The 17269-nt window shown below is 42.6% G+C and overlaps 1 protein-coding gene across 4 annotated transcripts in view; it reads left to right on the plus strand.

The window, feature by feature from the left end:
• adgrd2 (adhesion G protein-coupled receptor D2) overlaps nt 1-17269 on the plus strand; it is a 150960-nt gene that overhangs the window by 32304 nt on the left and 101387 nt on the right. For all 4 annotated transcript variants that reach the window (XM_072566238.1, XM_072566237.1, XM_072566236.1 and 1 more), the window contains exons 11-17: nt 600-716; nt 2942-3047; nt 4077-4132; nt 6751-6877; nt 7194-7297; nt 7995-8097; nt 13531-13684. In XM_072566238.1, coding sequence (XP_072422339.1) covers nt 600-716; nt 2942-3047; nt 4077-4132; nt 6751-6877; nt 7194-7297; nt 7995-8097; nt 13531-13684 — 767 coding nt within the window. The remainder of the gene's footprint in view (nt 1-599; nt 717-2941; nt 3048-4076; nt 4133-6750; nt 6878-7193; nt 7298-7994; nt 8098-13530; nt 13685-17269) is intronic.

Consider the following 17269-nt stretch of genomic DNA (forward strand, 5'->3'; position numbering starts at 1 on the left):
GTAGATGAGTAGGGGCTGATGAGCCGAAATTGAGAAATGCTTCTGGGTTGTAGACAGTGAAGTTCTGCCCATTTAGATCTGGTGTCTGGATGTTGAAACCCTGTAGTTCCTGATGGGTTTCAGTGCTTGCCGCTGTAAAACCTGCCCTTTAACCTGTGCGGGAATATGGAATGAACTGAGAAGAAAGCAACTGTGTGGGAAAATCTGAACTGCTTACAAGTGGAAGTCCCTGCTACATTTATACTTCCCTCCACACTGCATCTCAAAAAAGAAGATTCTTCCCGGTGAGATTTTACTCAACTAAAGGATGAAGCTGCCTTCTGCCAATTGACAAGTCTCTGGCTTTTACAAACAATTAGCTGGTTCCAACTCCCTATGAACAGCCATCAAACATTGACAGCACAGCAGAAAATAATATGACACAACAGTTTTAAAAAAACTTTGTAAAATATCAATGTTTCAAAAATTAGGTTCTGGGTGGGATACTCTTCGGAAGGTCGGTGTGGACTTGTTGGGCCGAAGGGCCTGTTTCCACACTGTAGGGAATCTAATCACACAAATAAATTGGATTTTAATTAAAACTTATTGTTCTCTCTTATAGGTTTAACAAGAGCTACGTTTGTGAACACCTGGTATGGCACCCTTCACCATTTGCTTGGAAATGGCACGTTGGACACCAACAGTGTGATGGAAGCAGTTTCTGATGAAGGATTTAAGTGAGTGAGACTTTACTTGAAGGATCTGTGGACAGCTAGTCAATCTGATGGGAATCAGTAAGGCATAATTCGAGTTTTGGGGCAGGTGGGATAGTTGGAGATGAAGAGTTGAAAAGTGTGGTGCTGGAAAAGCGCAGCAGGCCAGGCAGCATCCGAGGAGCAGGAGAATCGACGTTTCGGACATAAACCCTTCATCAGGAATGGTTCCTCACATTGGGAGGATGAACGGAAATGAGCTGTCGCTAAGTGTGAATTAAAAGAGGGTTTGGAGGCTGTTTTCGGAGGTTTCTAGGATCAGGCAAAGCCCAATGCCGAGTGTGTCTACCATAGGCTCTGTTCCCAGCCATCTCTTGCCATTCTTTAGATGCAAAATGCAACTGGAAAATGGCTGGATAAAGCCCTGGGTGGGCAGGTCAGTGTCAGTTTGACAGCTCAACGTGCAGAGTCTACACCTACTGCACATTCAGACATGGGAAGGGCATATACATGAAACAAGCATTTGTAAGCATTAATTTGCAAATGTTCCACCATCCGTTTGCAATGCATAAAGTGTGAAAGTGCTTAGGGTTCAGATGCTGGTCAAAGTCAATTTATGTCATATCATTGTCACTTGCAAATTGAACGCGGGTATCTTAATTATGCTGAAGTTAGCAGTAATGATGTAAAAAAGGCCAGCACTGGCCAGGTGACCCATTAATTATGCAGCTGCTAAGGATGCTGGGGGAGGCACAAACCATTGCGGTGTCATCTGTCATGTGAGCTTATAACGGTCTGTACTGGTCAACCATATCAAAAAATAGTTCAATAAGGATAGGAAGTGATAGTTTACATTAGTCAACCAGACAAGATATGATTTTGAACTTTTGCAGAGCTTCGGTTGGTGAGATTCAAACATGAAGTTATGGGCCAGGTAGACAATTTCGTCTGAATTATTTGCTGAGGTGCCACTTAACTCTCCCTGGGATCTGAGCTTTTTTGCCATTTTCATACAATGGTAGCTCAGTGTAGTAAGTTTGTTGGGGTTTTATTGTAGAACTATATGTGAATATGCTAATGATAATGATGTAAGTTGTGAAGGAACCCTGACAGCAGAGTAGAGAGAGAAAAAGGTTGTAATGGAAAATTGGGAGAAATCTGTACTGGAGTTGTGTTCAATATATCAATATAAACAAAGGTTTTTCAGAATTATCAAGAGTGAGAGAACATTGCTCGATATTAAGAACTAGGAATGCAGTGAATTCTGCCTCACGACCCTACAACCACATGGCATCAACATCAACTTCATCAGTTTCTAAATTTCCCCTCCTCCCACCTCATCCCAGATCCACCCCTCCAACTCGGCACCACCCTCTAGACCTGTCCTACCTGTTCATCTTCCTTCCCACCTATCCACTCCACCCTCACTATTAACCTCCCACCTGCATCCGTCTATCGCTTTCCCAGCTACCTTCCTCCCAGCCCTACCCCACTCCCCCATATATCACTCAGCCCCAACATTCCTGAAGAAGGGCTTATGCCCAAAATCTGACCTGCTGTGCTTGTCCAGCACCACGCTTTTCGATTCAAAATATAGTAGCCAATTAAACAGTGCAGTCTCCAAGAATGCAATTCCAGGTATTCAGTGCCCTCAAAGACTCTTAAGAAAATGCATAATCTATGAAGGGGCAGCGAGCAGAAAGGAAACTGTAGGAGAAGCACAATCTTTTGCAGCCTAAGACAGGGTTACCACAGAGTTTTCTCAAAGTAGTTTGGACATCAGTCACAGTTATGCCAGGCTTGGGTAAATGAGCTGTGCCCACAGGCAGAGAGAGGACATTGTGAGACAGGCAAATGGAAACCTTACTTTTGAGATTCCAACATGTTATTAGTTTTGTTAATTTAACCAGACAATCACCACACCTCAAGCAAGGGGAAGAAGGGAAAGATTGAAAAGGCAGGACATTCATGGTACTCTCAGCCTGTGCAGGAATTAGCCAGGATGCAAATTGTTAATTAGACAGGGTGTAAAATGCCTGCAAAATCTAAGACAAGTTATTTTTCTTATACCACTTCATCTATTTGCAGCTAAGTCTGCAACGGTTTTTTAAAATCAATTTCTTAATGCTTTTGCAGTCTATCGAGTTTTGAAAAATACGGTAAGGTTTTTGGGTGAAGATTTGAGAAACTTTAACCTTCAAAACTTGAATGCTGAGAATCCATCTTTATGTTTTCCATGCTGTCGACAGAGGTGCAGGGATGCAAGTTGCATCAGCAGTTATTTCATCAACTGTGTTTCAAGGGGGTCAGCCCATCAGCATGGCTACAAAGTACAGGCTACGACACCGAATAAAGGTAGGAGCTTGGGCTCTATTTCCGTCTTGAAAACAATTACTTGGATTAATATGTGTTTTTAGTTGGTAACCTGCATCTGCATTGTCAGCTGAGCTCAGCTGGCATTGCTGTTGCTTCTGACTTCGGACATTTGGGATCGAAACCACAGGCTGGGTTTTAGTTCATACTCTGAGATCCTGTTTGGTGTTGAGAAATTGCTGCAAGGTGTTAAAAGAGGGCTTTCCCTTACTTTTCCAAATTGCCAGTTCCAACATTTCATGTAAATGTTTAAAATAAATACTAAGAAAATTTGATTGAGGACAGCACAGTGGCTCAGTGGTTAGTGCTGCAGCCTCACAGCGCCAGGGACCCAGGTTCGATTCCAGCCTCGGGCGACTGTCTGTGTGGAGTTTGCACCTTCTCCCCGTGTCTGCGTGGGTTTCCTCCCACAGTCCAAAGATGTGCAGGTCAGGTGGATTGGTCATGATAAATTGCCCATAGTATTAGGTGCATTAGTCAGTGGGGGATGGGTCTGAGTGCGTCCCTCTTCAGAGGGTCGGTATGGACTTGTTAGGCCATAGGGTCTGTTTCCACACTGTAGGGAATCTAATTTAAATGTGAAGGGGTAGGGCGAAGATTCACCAGATTGGTTTCTGGGATGAGAAGGTTGGTCCTGTGATCAGAGGCAAAGTCAACTGGAGTTCAGAAACCTGAGAGGTGACCTTATTGAAACTTGAAAAGTTCTGAAGGGGTTTGTCAGGGTTGGCATCATGACATTGTTGTGTTTTTTTAGTGAGGTTACACGGATGAACAGGAGAAGGGAGAGAATGGAACATGGAGCAATGAAATGTTTAGCAGAATATTTGAGGTGCAATTATAGGTTTAGGCTGTATTTAATTACCATTGCAAATAGAGAAAACAAAAAATGTACTTACAGCAAGAGTAACAATATAAAGTTGAAAGTAATTGCAAACTTACCCCCCATCAATACTTCAGAACTACAAGTGTTAAAATTTCCAATATTTAATGCAGTTGCTTTTTCCTCTTCAGGCATTTTCTTCTCTTGCTGTTGATTCAGTCTGTGTCTTCTGGAATTTTAGTTTGAGGTGAGTGTTCCACAGGAAATCTCAATGTTTTAGCAACCATAATGACAATAGGATTGAAGCAGGGTAGACATTACAGCCACCAGTTGTTATTGCAAATTAGGCAGGAAATAGGGGTGAGAAGGACCAACATTTAAATATTATGACCACACATAATTTGAGCCCACTGCCCAGGAACCAGCATTTTGCTAATGGTGGCACTGTAGACAGTTTTGGTGTTAATCTAAAACTGGTATTAGCTGCTTAAGCCTATATACGTGGGATCGAATTCTAGTTTGAACCACTGTAATGTTGGAGTTGAATAATTCACGCAGCTGTTTGGCTCTGCTCAGAACTTTTTCTATTACAAAGATATACTTCTTTCATTAAAAAGTATCTTTATGTATATTGTAAAGGTACCAATATAGTTCTCTACAGTCTTTGCATATATACAAAAACAAACATTTGACATTTCCTGAAACTACAACCAAAGGCATTTCCTACTCATGCAGGACACTGTTTACATATATTTTCAGGCTGTGAGGCGGGTCTCATCATGGAACTATTTCCCGTTGTACTTGGTCTTTCCCCACTGCTCCTCAGGTAGCAGCTGCTCCGAGCTTTAGCATGTCCCTCGACATGTGGTCCTGGACCTTGGAATGTGCCAGTCTGCAGCACTTGATTGAGGTTAAGTCTTTACGCTGGAAGACCAACAGGTTTTGGGGAGACCAAAGAGTGTCCTTGACCAAGTTGATGGTCCTTCAAGCACAGCTGACATTTGTCTTGGTGTGCATCCTGGGGAACATTCCTGTGTCACAGACCTGCTCAAGATGAACCTCAACAAAAACCACCGCATTTCTCTCCAGCTTTTCTTTGCAAAGGCGCATTCATTATGAAGGCGATGAGTGACAATTTCTTCACTAGCAGACCTACTTCGAGGTCAGTGTGTGGTGGCACACAGAGACTGGGCGTGCATGACGTATCTGAAGGGCAGTGCCTTTCTCACCACCAGCCAAGCTGTGTCTTGTTAATTGTTGGAAAGTTCTGGCGATGAGGTATTGTGCCAACTGACTTTGACAGTCTGTTCAGGGGGCCACCTGACAGGATTGACCCTCTTCTTTTTCCGCTGGGTCTCAAGGATGCTATGTGCTGACCACTGCCTGATGGACTTGTAGTCAAAGGTGTTTTCCTTTATTAACTGCCCCTCATGGAAAAATTACAAAGAACTGTCCAATTACTTGGCAAATTCCACAAGATTGAAGCCAAACTGGGGACAGATAGAACCTCAGTGTGTGGTGGCACTTGGTGATCTGTGTATTGATAGTCTACACACAGTGTGATGGAGCCACACACAAAAGTGACCATCAGGATGTGGGTGGTTTTGGGCATGTTCTTTTCCCCCTACCCTCTTGTCGAGAGCTTTGTATATTATATTCCTGCAGACATGGTCCATGTTTGAGCTTCAACTGAAGTGGAAGACAGCAATGGTGCAGGCTTGGGGGATAGGCCAGGCCTGGGCCACAACTCGGCAACACCGAGAGCACCTCACACCTGATGACCAGGTGTTAACTGCAATGGAGAGGGACTGATGCTCCCATAAGCCCAGTTTCTGCCTCACCTTGGACATAACATGCCTCCGAAGTTTTGGCACATACCCTAGTCCCTCTGAACCAAATACCCACAAGAGGGCCCAAGCTATCACCAGAACTGTTTCAGAGTTGACTGAAAGTAGGTGTCGCTTGATGGACGTTGCACTTACAATGTGGCGATGGGAAAAGAAACATTGAGTTATATGTAAGAGCTCTTCTGGATAAAACAAAAAGAGCTGGGTCCAGTATCCCTGCCTCTGAACCAGAAGGCCCAGGTTCAAGTCCAACTTGCTCCACAGGCATGTAATAACTTCACTGAGCAGATGGCTTTACAGAATAAAGAGCTGGCTCCATGTCACAGGTGATTTGGTGATGATAAAATCCGTTTCCTTGTGTAGGATAGCACTTCTAGATATAAAACAAAACTGAGTGCACCATGGGTGATTTGAAGGAAAAAATGTTCAGCTGTGAGAAGATCACTTCTAAGTACAGAAGAAAAAATAATTAAGAGTCAGGTCCCTCCCCAGTGGAAAGTTGGCATCTTACAGAGATAGGGAAGGGTAAGGTGGAAACTGTTTTTTGTGCTGAGCTATAAATTTATAACAAAACCCTTGTCTAGATTAGAGTGGTACTGGAAAAGCACAGCAGGTCAGGCAGCATCTGAGGAGCAAGAAAATCGACGTTTCGAGCAAAAGCCCTTCATCCATTCCTGATGAAGGGCTTTTGCCTGAAATGTCGATTTTCCTCATTGCCCTGTAGGTGTTCAGCAAGGGAGCTCACCAATACTTTCCAAAGAGCAAGTTAGGTATGGACATCAAATGCTGGTTTTGTCAGTGATGCTCACATCCCATTGAATGAACAAGAAAAAAATGTAAAGAATGGACCAACACCTCAATTATCATTTTGTAAACTATTTCAGAATGAAGAATTCAAACATCTAAGGTTGATTTTTTTTATTGTCACTTTATCAAAAGCAAATTGTAAAAGAAAGTTATATAGTAATTTGTTAATTTTGTTTTAAAGCACTAATGTATTGAATTATACACAAACCAGGCCAGAGAAAGGTGGAAGCTGGTCTACAGCTGGCTGCAGAGTCATCGAATCCGGGCTTGAATCAACAGCGTGTTTTTGCAATCACACGACAAATTTTGCTTTGCTTTTCCAACTTTACGAAGTGAAGGTAAAATTGCAATGTAATAAAGTAGTTTCTAATTCATAGAAAAGGTTTCTATTTTATAACTGTATGCATTTGTAGGAATAAAATCTTAGCTTAGCTACTGTATTTGACAATTATGATCATTTTATTCGTCTTTTCCGAACCAATGAACCAGGTGTTCCTGTGTGTTAGATGAACCCAGTTTGTAGCCTTATTGTAATAAAAGTCCATGTGACAGGTCTAACCTAATGTTGGAGTTATTTTGCTCCTCAACACGAAGTGACAATGATGTTACGATATTTTTGACTGATTAAGTATTATATACCTTATTTATTTCTAGAGGAGCTCTTATGAAGAAGCTGTCCTTATGAATTTAACACTGATTGGCTGTACTATATCTCTCTGTGCATTGGTGGTCACGCTGGTTTTGTTCTCAGTGGTGGGGTTAGTATCGCCTTGTCATATTCTCTGGTAATTTCTGTATGCTATGTACCATCAATTTACGTTTATGCTCTATTTTTCATTCACATTTGATACTTGTAAATATACCAACCAAAGCAGAATGAGATCAGGTTTTCTGCTTGTGCATTCACCAACCATTATCCATTAGGAATCAGTGGTTAACAAATCCACTAATAGAATCCCAAAGAACTGCTTCAGAACCACTCCATGAATGGAGCTCTCGCTACGCTTCGGGCAAACTCATGATTGCAGGGTGAGAGGAGTTCAGGCAGATTCCCAACTAAAATTTGTCTGTTTTTTGGTGAGTTCTGTGCGTGTGTGTGTGACAATGAGGAGTAATGTTGCTGGGAAATGTCAAACTCTGTAATTCTTCCAATGAAGTCAGTGAACATTGAATTGTTGCAGCTCTGTGCTATGTGGCTAGCACCTTCTGGCATGTTCCTACAGAACATGTGTCTGATCAAGCAGGGAGGAGAATTCTGTCATTCTCAGTTTATTTACCAGCCTGAATGGACCGATTTTGACAGAGAATGTAATCTGGCATCTTTTTTTACATAGTTAGAAAGCCTGGTATTTATATAAACAATCACAAAACATGTTTCACATCCTGTACTGCATGTGCAGTTGCCATTTGAAGTACTTACATACCTGCTGTTACAAATTAATGTTTCTTTCGCAGTGTTCCAAAATCAGATCGAACCACAGTGCACAAAAATCTCATTTGTGCTCTAGTTGCTGCAGAGGGACTACTTGTCGCAAGTGACTCAGCAAGGACAAACCAGGTAAAAGAGCATGCTTAAAAACTGTAAGTTAACTACATAAATAATTGGTTTAAAAATCCAAGTCCAGAAAGAATAAAATGGCAGTTAATGGTGAAAAGTGACAATTGGCAAACAGATTGACAAGGAAATTAGGGAATCATGATTTTTTTAAGCAACCTCTTGCTGAGATATTTGTATCATCGATAGTCACAGGTGAGGTGCTGGAAGACTGGAGGTTGGCAAATGTGATGCCACTGTTCAAGAAGGGTAGTAAAGACAAGCCAGGGAACTATAGACCGGTGAGCCTGACCTTGGTGGTGGGCAAGTTGTTGGAGGGAATCCTGAGGGACAGGATGTACATGTATTTGGAAAGGCAAGGACTGATTCGGGATAGTCAACATGGCTTTGTGCGTGGGAAATCATGTCTCACAAACTTGATTGAGTTTTTTGAAGAAGTAACAAAGAAGATTGATGAGGGCAGAGCAGTCGATGTGATCTATATGGACTTCAGTAAGGTGTTCGACAAGGATCCCTGTGGGAGACTGATTAGCAAGATTAGATCTCATGGATTACAGGGAGAACTAGCCATTTGGATACAGAACTGGCTCAAAGGTAGAAGACAGAGGGTGGTGGTGGAGGGTTGTTTTTCAGACTGGAGGCCTGTGACCAGTGGAGTGCCACAAGGATCGGTGCTGGGCCCTCTACTTTTTGTCATTTACATAAATGATTTGGATGTGAGCATAGCCGGTACAGTTAGTAAGTTTACAGATGACACCAAAATTGGAGGTGTAGTGGACAGCGAAGAGGGTTACCTCAGATTACAACAGGATCTGGACCAGATGGGCCAATGGGCTGAGAAGTGGCAGATGGAGTTTAATTCAGATAAATGCGAGGTGCTGCATTTTGGGAAAGCAAGTCTTAGCAGGACTTATACATTTAATGGTAAGGTCCTAGGGAGTGTTGCGGAACAAAGAGACCTTGGAGTGCAGGTTCATAGCTCCTTGAAAGTGGAGTCGCAGAAAGATAGGATAGTGAAGAAGGCTTTTGGTATGATTTCCTTTATTGGTCAGAATATTGAGTGCAGGAGTTGGGAGGTCATGTTGCGGTTGTACAGGACATTGGTTAGGCCACTGTTGGAATATTGTGTGCAATTCTGGTCTCCTTCCTATCAGAAAGATGTTGTGAAACTTGAAAGGGTTCAGAAAAGATTTACAAGGATGTTGCCAGGATTGGAGGATATGAGCTACAGGGAGAGGCTGAACAGGCTGGGGCTGTTTTCCCTGGAGCGTCGGAGGCTGAAGGGTGACCTTATAGAGGTTTACAAAATTATGGGGGGCATGGATAGGATAAATAGGCAAAGTCTTTTCCCTGGGGTCGGGGAGTCCAGAACTAGAGGGCATAGGTTTAAGGTGAGAGGGGAAAGATATAAAAGAGACCTAAGGGGCAACTTTTTCATGCAGAGGGTGGTATGTGTATGGAATGAGCTGCCAGAGGATGTGGTGGAGGCTGGTACAATTGCAACATTTAAGAGGCATTTGGATGGGTATATGAATAGGAAGGGTTTGGAGGGATATGGGCCGGGTGCTGGCAGGTGGGACTAGATTGGGTTGGGATATCTGGTCGGCATGGACAGATTGGACTGAAGGGTCTGTTTCCATGCTGTACATCTCTATGACTCTAAATTGTAAATGGAAACACGCATTTTAAGAGGAGTGAGTCAGAAGTATACCTGAGCTTTGCATTTTTTTTTACAATGAATAGCATGAAACACTGGAATAGGAAATGCATTCATAAAGTAATTAATGAAAATAGCCATCAAAACCAGCTGGGGATTGGTGAACTATCTGACCAACATGGAATTAACCTAGGCATTTGGTACATAAGAAATTAGGTTTGAACTAGAGATAAAGTCCTGGAAATTTCAGAAAAACTTTAGTTTGCATGGTAATACATGGAGACCAGAAAGTCAATGCAAGCTTTTAGCAAATGTTGTGCCTTGATTCTTGAAACATAAAGCTGGTACAATTGTAATTAAATTGAAAAAGTATTGCTGTCTATTGTAACAAAAACTATTTGCGTGTACAGGACAAGGCACAAGATACTAAATTCAATCATAAGTTTAAGCATTTAATCTTCAAGCAGTTTTTTTTTAGAATTCTATGAAGGTATAATAGGGGAAAATATAATAAGTAGGGGTGGCATGGTGGCTCAGTGGTTAGCACTGCTGCCTCATAGCACCAGGGACCTGGGTTCAATTCCAGCCTCAGGCGACTGTCTGTGTGGAGTTTGTACATTCTCCCTATGTCTGTGTGGGTTTCCTCCCACAATTCAAAGATGTGCAGGTCAGGTGAATTGGCCATGCTAAATTGCCCATGGTGTCCAGGGATGTATAGGTTAGGTGCATTAGTCAGGGTAAATGTAGAGGAATGGATCTGGATGGGATACTCGTTGGAGGGTCGGTGTGGACTTGTTGGGCTGAAGGGCCTGTTTCCACACAGTAGGGATTCTAATTCTAATTCATTTGAGCTAATGCATTGATAAATTAGAATAAATTGTGTATCTGGAATTCGAAAAATCAATTTATAGGCTGCAGACAGTCAATGGGTGGGTTAGAGTTCACAGAATTTAAATTGCAAATTGAATGGATTAGGGAAGAAGCTATTGGCAAGAAAAATGTTTTAAGGTAAAGTAAAGTATTGGTAGTGTGGGTGCAGAGAGTTCTTGCTATAGAACTGGTGCTATGAGTAGGTTGAAGAGTGACTGTGCCATAAGTTACAGTTATCAGGAGTTGGGATGTCATGTTAAGGTTGTACAAGATGTTGGTGATGCCTCTTCTGGAGTACTGTGTCCAGTTCTGGACGCCTGGTTGTAGGAAGGATATTATTAAGCTGGACATGGTTATGAAAAGATTTACCAGGATGTTGCTGGGAATGGAGGGGTTGAGTCATAAGGAGATGCTGGATAGCTCAGGACCTTTTCGTACTCAAGCGTAGTAAGTTGAGGGGTGACCTTATAGAGGTTTATAAGATCATGAGGGATATTGATAGAGTGAATGACAAGTGTCTGTTCCCTAGAGTGGTGAATTTCAAAACTAAGGGGGTGTATTTATAAGGTGAGAGGAGAAAGATTTTAATAAGTTATGCGGGGTAACTTTTTATGCAGAGAGTGGTTCATGTATGGAATGAACTTCCAGAGGAAGTAGTGAATGCAGGTACAGTTATAATGTTAAAAAGACATTTGGATAAGAATAAAAAATGTTTGGAGGGATAATGGCCAAGCACTGACAGGTGTGGCTAGATTAGTTTGGGATTATGTCCAGCATGGATTGTTTGGACCGAAGGATCTGTTTCCATGCTTTATGACTCTATGACTCTATCTGACTTTTAAAAAGTACTAAGTAAAGGAATGCATAAACATTTATCTTACAAGTGGAACATGAATTCATATGATACATATAAAGTAGTAAATATCTCAGACAAGATGCAGGGGAAAAAAAATAGACGAAATGAACGGATGCTGAATTATGATAGGAGAGTTGAGAAATCCTAGTTGAAAAAATGTTTTGAAAAGTGAAGAACTGAAAAAGTAATAGAGTTTAATGAGGGGACTCTGCTTAGAGTAGGGCTAAGGTGGCTGAGGATTTGCTGAGCAATGATTTGCGAGCATTAGCAAATGTGAACAGACCAAGGGAACCAGGTGAGGCTGAAGGTGTTTGCAGGGTCAGTGGATATCATGGAAGGATTTGAGTTTGAGGTCTGAGATTTTTGATATAATGGGCAGGATTGTTCAGATGGTGGTGATTCTCATTCAGCTACTGAACATGTCAGGCAGTGCATCCCCAGTAATGTCGGTAGCCACACTACCATTTAACTCCCTGTGGAGTGTTAATTATGAGGAGACAGGACTTAAGCCCCTCACTCCGGAGAAAGCTCCGCCTTGAAGAGCTACTGGCCAATCGGATTAGCAAGTGGCTGAGCCTCAGCAGCACCTCCAGAGTCAGGAACCATTGCTGAGGAAGGTAACATTAACCTTGGTGACAGTCCGAAGGGGCAGAATCTCTGATAAAGTGGCTATACTGTCGCTGGGCAGTAGAAAGAGGGCAAGTCAGGAGGAAGGGAAGAGACATTCTTGGGGATTGGAGGTGGTGTGGATGAATGAAGTGAGGTTTGGAAGACTCAGGCAGGAGATATTAATAGATAAAAATGAAAACATATCTATGTCTGAACAGTCAAGTTCAATGTTAAGCTAAAGAGTACTTTCTGATTTGCTCATTGTCATAGACTTGTCACTTTAATAGCTCTAAACATTTACTGGAAACTTTAATGCAGGGTTGCGTATGGTGGAGTTGGGTACGGTGGGGTTGGGTATGGTGGGATTGGGAGGGTGGGGTTGGGAGGGTGGTGAAGGTTTGAGGTTGGTCAGAACCTCTGCCTGCCCGAATAAATAGTGCCCTTAGTTTAACGTGAATCTTGATCTCAGATACTTGTGTGTTGTGAGTGAGCTGAAAAATGTGTTGCTGGAAAAGCGCAGCAGGTCAGGCAGCATCAAAGGAACAGGAGAATCAACGTTTCAGGTATAAGCCTTTCTTCAGGAATGAGGAAGGTGTGCCAAGCAGGCTAAGATAAAAGGTAGGGAGGAGGGACTTGGGGGAGGGGCGTTGGGAATGCGATAGGTGGAAGGAGGTTAAGGTGAGGGTGATAGGCCGGAGAGAGGTTGGGGGCGGAGAGGTCGGGAAGAAGATTGCAGGTCAAGAAGGTGGTGCTGAGTCCGAGGGTTGGGACTGAGAAAAGGTGGGGGGAGGGGAAATGAGGAAGCTGGAGAAATCTGCATTCATTCCTTGTGGTTGGAGGGTTCCTAGGCGGAAGATGAGGCGCTCTTCCTCCAGGCGTCGGGTTGCCATGGTCTGGCGATGGAGGAGGCCAAGGACCTGCATCTCCTTGGCGGAGTGGGAGGGGGAGTTGTGGGTGAGCGCCTGCATGAGGAAAGGCTTCCCAGTACCTAATTAATTGACTTAAACCTGGTTTCTCCAGATTTTCTGTGCTCCTTTGCCCACAATGCCATGCCAATGGAAATACTCGTGCCAAGGATGCTCAAGTTTATGCTTCATGTAGCTGCAAATGGAAAAAAATAGTTTGTCACTTCAGGATTTTGGAATTTTTTTTAATAGTACACAATTATATACATACTTGCAAAATACTTTATGCTGCATATATAAGGTATAATATGCTGACTGTTTATATTAAATGAAGAAGGAAATATAACTCATTATAGGTTAGATTGCATTGGTAACAATTATTTCTCAGTTAGGGCTAGAATTTTGTAGAGACTGTATCTAACTGTAAAGAACATAATCATACCAGAGCTATCCTTGATTGCTTATGCAATTTTCTTTTCAGTGTAAAACATGAGGGCAACTGAATGAGTCTGATTTATAGTACATCTCTCTTCCACTAGGTGGCATGTTCTATTGTAACAGCTATGCTACATTTGCTCTTCATGGCTGCCTTTGCCTGGATGCTGGTGGAAGGAATACTTCTCTGGAGTAAGGTCGTCACTGTCAATATTAATGAAGAGAAAAGAATGAAATACTACTATCTGATTGGTTGGGGTAAACTCACTGTTTAATATGTTATTAATAATGATCTTGCTTTTCTTAAAAACAGCTTTTAACTCAGGGAAGTGGCAAATTATGTAGATGAGGGAAACGAATTATATGTATAGCTACAACACAAAAGATGTCTGTGATAGTAACTCAGCTAGTCCTTTTTTTTAAAGATTAGATTCCCTACAGTGTGGAAACAGGCCCTTCGGCCCAACTAGTCCACACTGACCCTCCAAAGAATAACCCACCCAGACCCATTTCCCCTAACTAATGCACCAAACTCTATGATTATATGTATAGCTACAACACAAAAGATGTCTGTGATAGTAACTCAGCTAGTCCTTTTTTTTAAAGATTAGATTCCCTACAGTGTGGAAACAGGCCCTTCGGCCCAACTAGTCCACACTGACCCTCCAAAGAATAACCCACCCAGACCCATTTCCCCTAACTAATGCACCAAACTCTATGGGCAGTTTAGCATGACCACTTCATCTAACCTACACATCTTTGGATGAAGAGGGAGGAAACCTACACAGACACGGGGAGAATGTGCAAACTCCACACGGTCGCCCGAGGCTGGAATTGAACCCGGGTCCCTGGTGCTGTGAGGCAGCAGTGCTAACCACTGAGCCACCGTGCCGCCCCTTCCCTTGTCTTGCCTTGCCTGCCTTTTAAAGTGGGTGTCATGTCTAGACTCTGTAAAAGTCATGCCTTCAATATATATACACAGCGATGTGGACAGGGTACAATACAACAATAATTCTGCTTCTCAGATGTCAAGAATATTAATGCATTAACACTTATTTTATCTTCCGTTTAGCTCTTTTTCTTTGCCACCTTGCCCAAGTTGTTTGTTTATTTTAACTGGCCTCAGTTTGAACAAATGTGTCATATTCTACTTCCCAGTTTCCACCATTGCCTGTGTGACCCTCTTCTTTCTGGAGGTGAAATCACAATTATTAAAATGTGGCTTCCAGTTCATTGAAACATGGCTCCAAAGTCTTTAAATCATTCTATTTGTACTAACAATGTGATAAAGTTAATGTTTGACAGGTTTTCATGTGTCAAACTGCCTATTGTTTTGTAAGTAATGATGAAAGCACAATCGTGCTTTAATATGCTAACCTCAATTCATTGAATTTAATTTATTGTCACGTGTACCGAGGCTCAGTGAAAAGCTTTGTCTTGCGAGCAATACAGGCAGATCACGTAGTTAAGCAGCATAGATAGTAAATAATAGGTAAACAGCAGCAAAAACAAAAACACAGGGACAGGCAAATGTTAAGAATTTGTGAGTCCATTCGGTATTCTAACAACAGTAGGGTAGAAACTGTTGCAAAACCGGCTGGTGAATGTGTTCAGGCTTCTGTACCTTCTCCTGATGGTAGAGGTTGTAGAAAAACATTGCCAGGGTGGGATGGATCTTTAAGAACGCTGGCAGTTTTTTCTTGACTGCGGGCCTGGTAGATGGATTCTATAGAAGGGAGGTTGGCCTTTGTGATTGTCTGAGCCGAGTTCACCAGTCTCTGTAGCCATCTCCGATTTTGAATGATACAGTTGCTGTACCAGGTAGTGATACATCCAGGCAGAATGCCCTCGATGGTGCACCTATAAGAATTGGCAAGGGTATTCGCCGTCATGCCAAATTTTCTCAGCTGCCTGAGGAAGAAGAGACATTGTTGAGCCTTTAAAACCAGTGCGTCCACATGAAGAGTCCAAGAAAGCTTATTGTGGATGACCACTCCCAGGAGCTTGACACTCTCCACTCGTTCCACCTCTGTGCTGTAAATGTGTAGGGGGCATGAGTAACATCCCACTGAAAGTCAATAATGAGTTCCTTGGTTTTGCTGGCATTGAGAGTTAGGTTGTTCTCGGTGCACCACTTTTCCAGGTCTTCCACCTCCCGTCTGTAGTCTGTTTCGTTGCCATCTGAGATTCAACCAACTATGTTAGTGTCATCAGTGAACTTGTAAATGCCATTAGTCTGGTATTTGGCGACGCAGTCATGGATATACAGTGAGTACAGTAGGGGGCTGAGTACGCACCCCTGGAGGGCTTCAGTGTTGAGTGTTAGTGATGATGAAATATTGTTCCCAATCTTCACTGATTGTGGCCTGTGGGTCAGGAAACTGAGGATCCAGTTGCAGAGAGTGAGGCTTAATCTGAGATCACTAAGTTTAGTAATCAGTCTGGAGGGGATAATAGTGTTGAAGGCTGAACTGTAGTCAATGAGTAGGATTCTTACGTAGCTGTTCTTGGTGTCAAGATGTTCTAGGGAGGCGTGAAGGGCAAGTGATATGGCATCTGACATGAAGCCGGTGATCCCTTAGGCAATTTGGAGTGGGTCAAGAGTAGTGGGGAGGCTGGAGTTGATTAATGCCATGACCTGCCTTTCAAAGCACTTCATGACCATCGAAGTTAGGGCCACTTGGCGGTAATCATTGAGACATGTTGCATGATCCTTCTTAGGCAGAGGGATGATGTTGGCCCTCTTGAAACAGGCAGGGACAGTGGCCTGCTGCAGGGAGAGGTTGAAGCTATTCACAGCACTTCAAGGATTAACTGTGGCATACAATTACATTCTCTGTTCAGTTTTTACTGCTGTTGTTAAGAGTATCAGGGCGTTAATGTTCTTTCTCAATATGTCTTGTTAGCTCATTATTGTTTTTCTACATGGGTGACCTATCTGAATTATAGGAACATTGGAACATAAGAACACGAGTAGGTCATCCAGATCCCTGAGCCTTTTTCACCACTCAGTGAGGTCATGGCGATCTGTGGCCCATATCCCTTACTGCTTCACAAAACATTATCTCTTTCAGATTTAAAATTAACAACTGATGCAGCATTCACTGCCATTTGTGGAAGAGAGTTTCAATCATCTACCACCCATTGTGAATAGAATTCATTACATCTCTCCTGAACGGTCAAGCTGTAATTATAGAACATAGAACATAGAACAATACAGCGCAGTACAGGCCCTTCGGCCCTCGATGTTGCGCCGATCAAAGCCCACCTAACCTACACTAACCCACTATCCTCCATATACCTATCCAATGCCCGCTTAAATTGTCTGAATATGCCCCCTAGTTCTAGAATTCCCAACCAGCGGAAATAGTTTATCTTGGCTTTTTCTGTTAATACTCCGAAGACTTCAATCAGATCACCTTCACCTTCTGAATTCTAGAGAAAACAGGCCTAATTTGTATAATCTCTCCATATAATTCATGTAGTCAAGATTAGAGTGGTGCTGGAAAAGCACAGCAGGTCAGGCAGCATCCAAAGAACAGGAAAAATTGACGGGAATGGCTTGATGAAGGGCTTTTGCCTGAAATATCGATTTTTCCTGCTCCTCAGATGCTACCTGACCTGCTGTGCTTTTCCAGCACCACTCTAATCTTGACTCTAATTTCCCGCAACTGCAGGACCCACTTCTGCCTTATAAGTCATGAAGTCTAGGTATCATTCATGTAAACATGTGTTTTACTGTCTCCAAGTTCAGTAGATTCTTCCGAAGGTGTGGTGCCCAGATCTGCTCACAATACTCCAACTGAAGACTAATCGAGGGTTTTGTATAACTGTAGTATAACT

The sequence above is a fragment of the Chiloscyllium punctatum genome, chromosome 49 (assembly GCF_047496795.1).
Source record: "Chiloscyllium punctatum isolate Juve2018m chromosome 49, sChiPun1.3, whole genome shotgun sequence".
NCBI classification, from domain to species: Eukaryota; Metazoa; Chordata; class Chondrichthyes; order Orectolobiformes; family Hemiscylliidae; genus Chiloscyllium; species Chiloscyllium punctatum.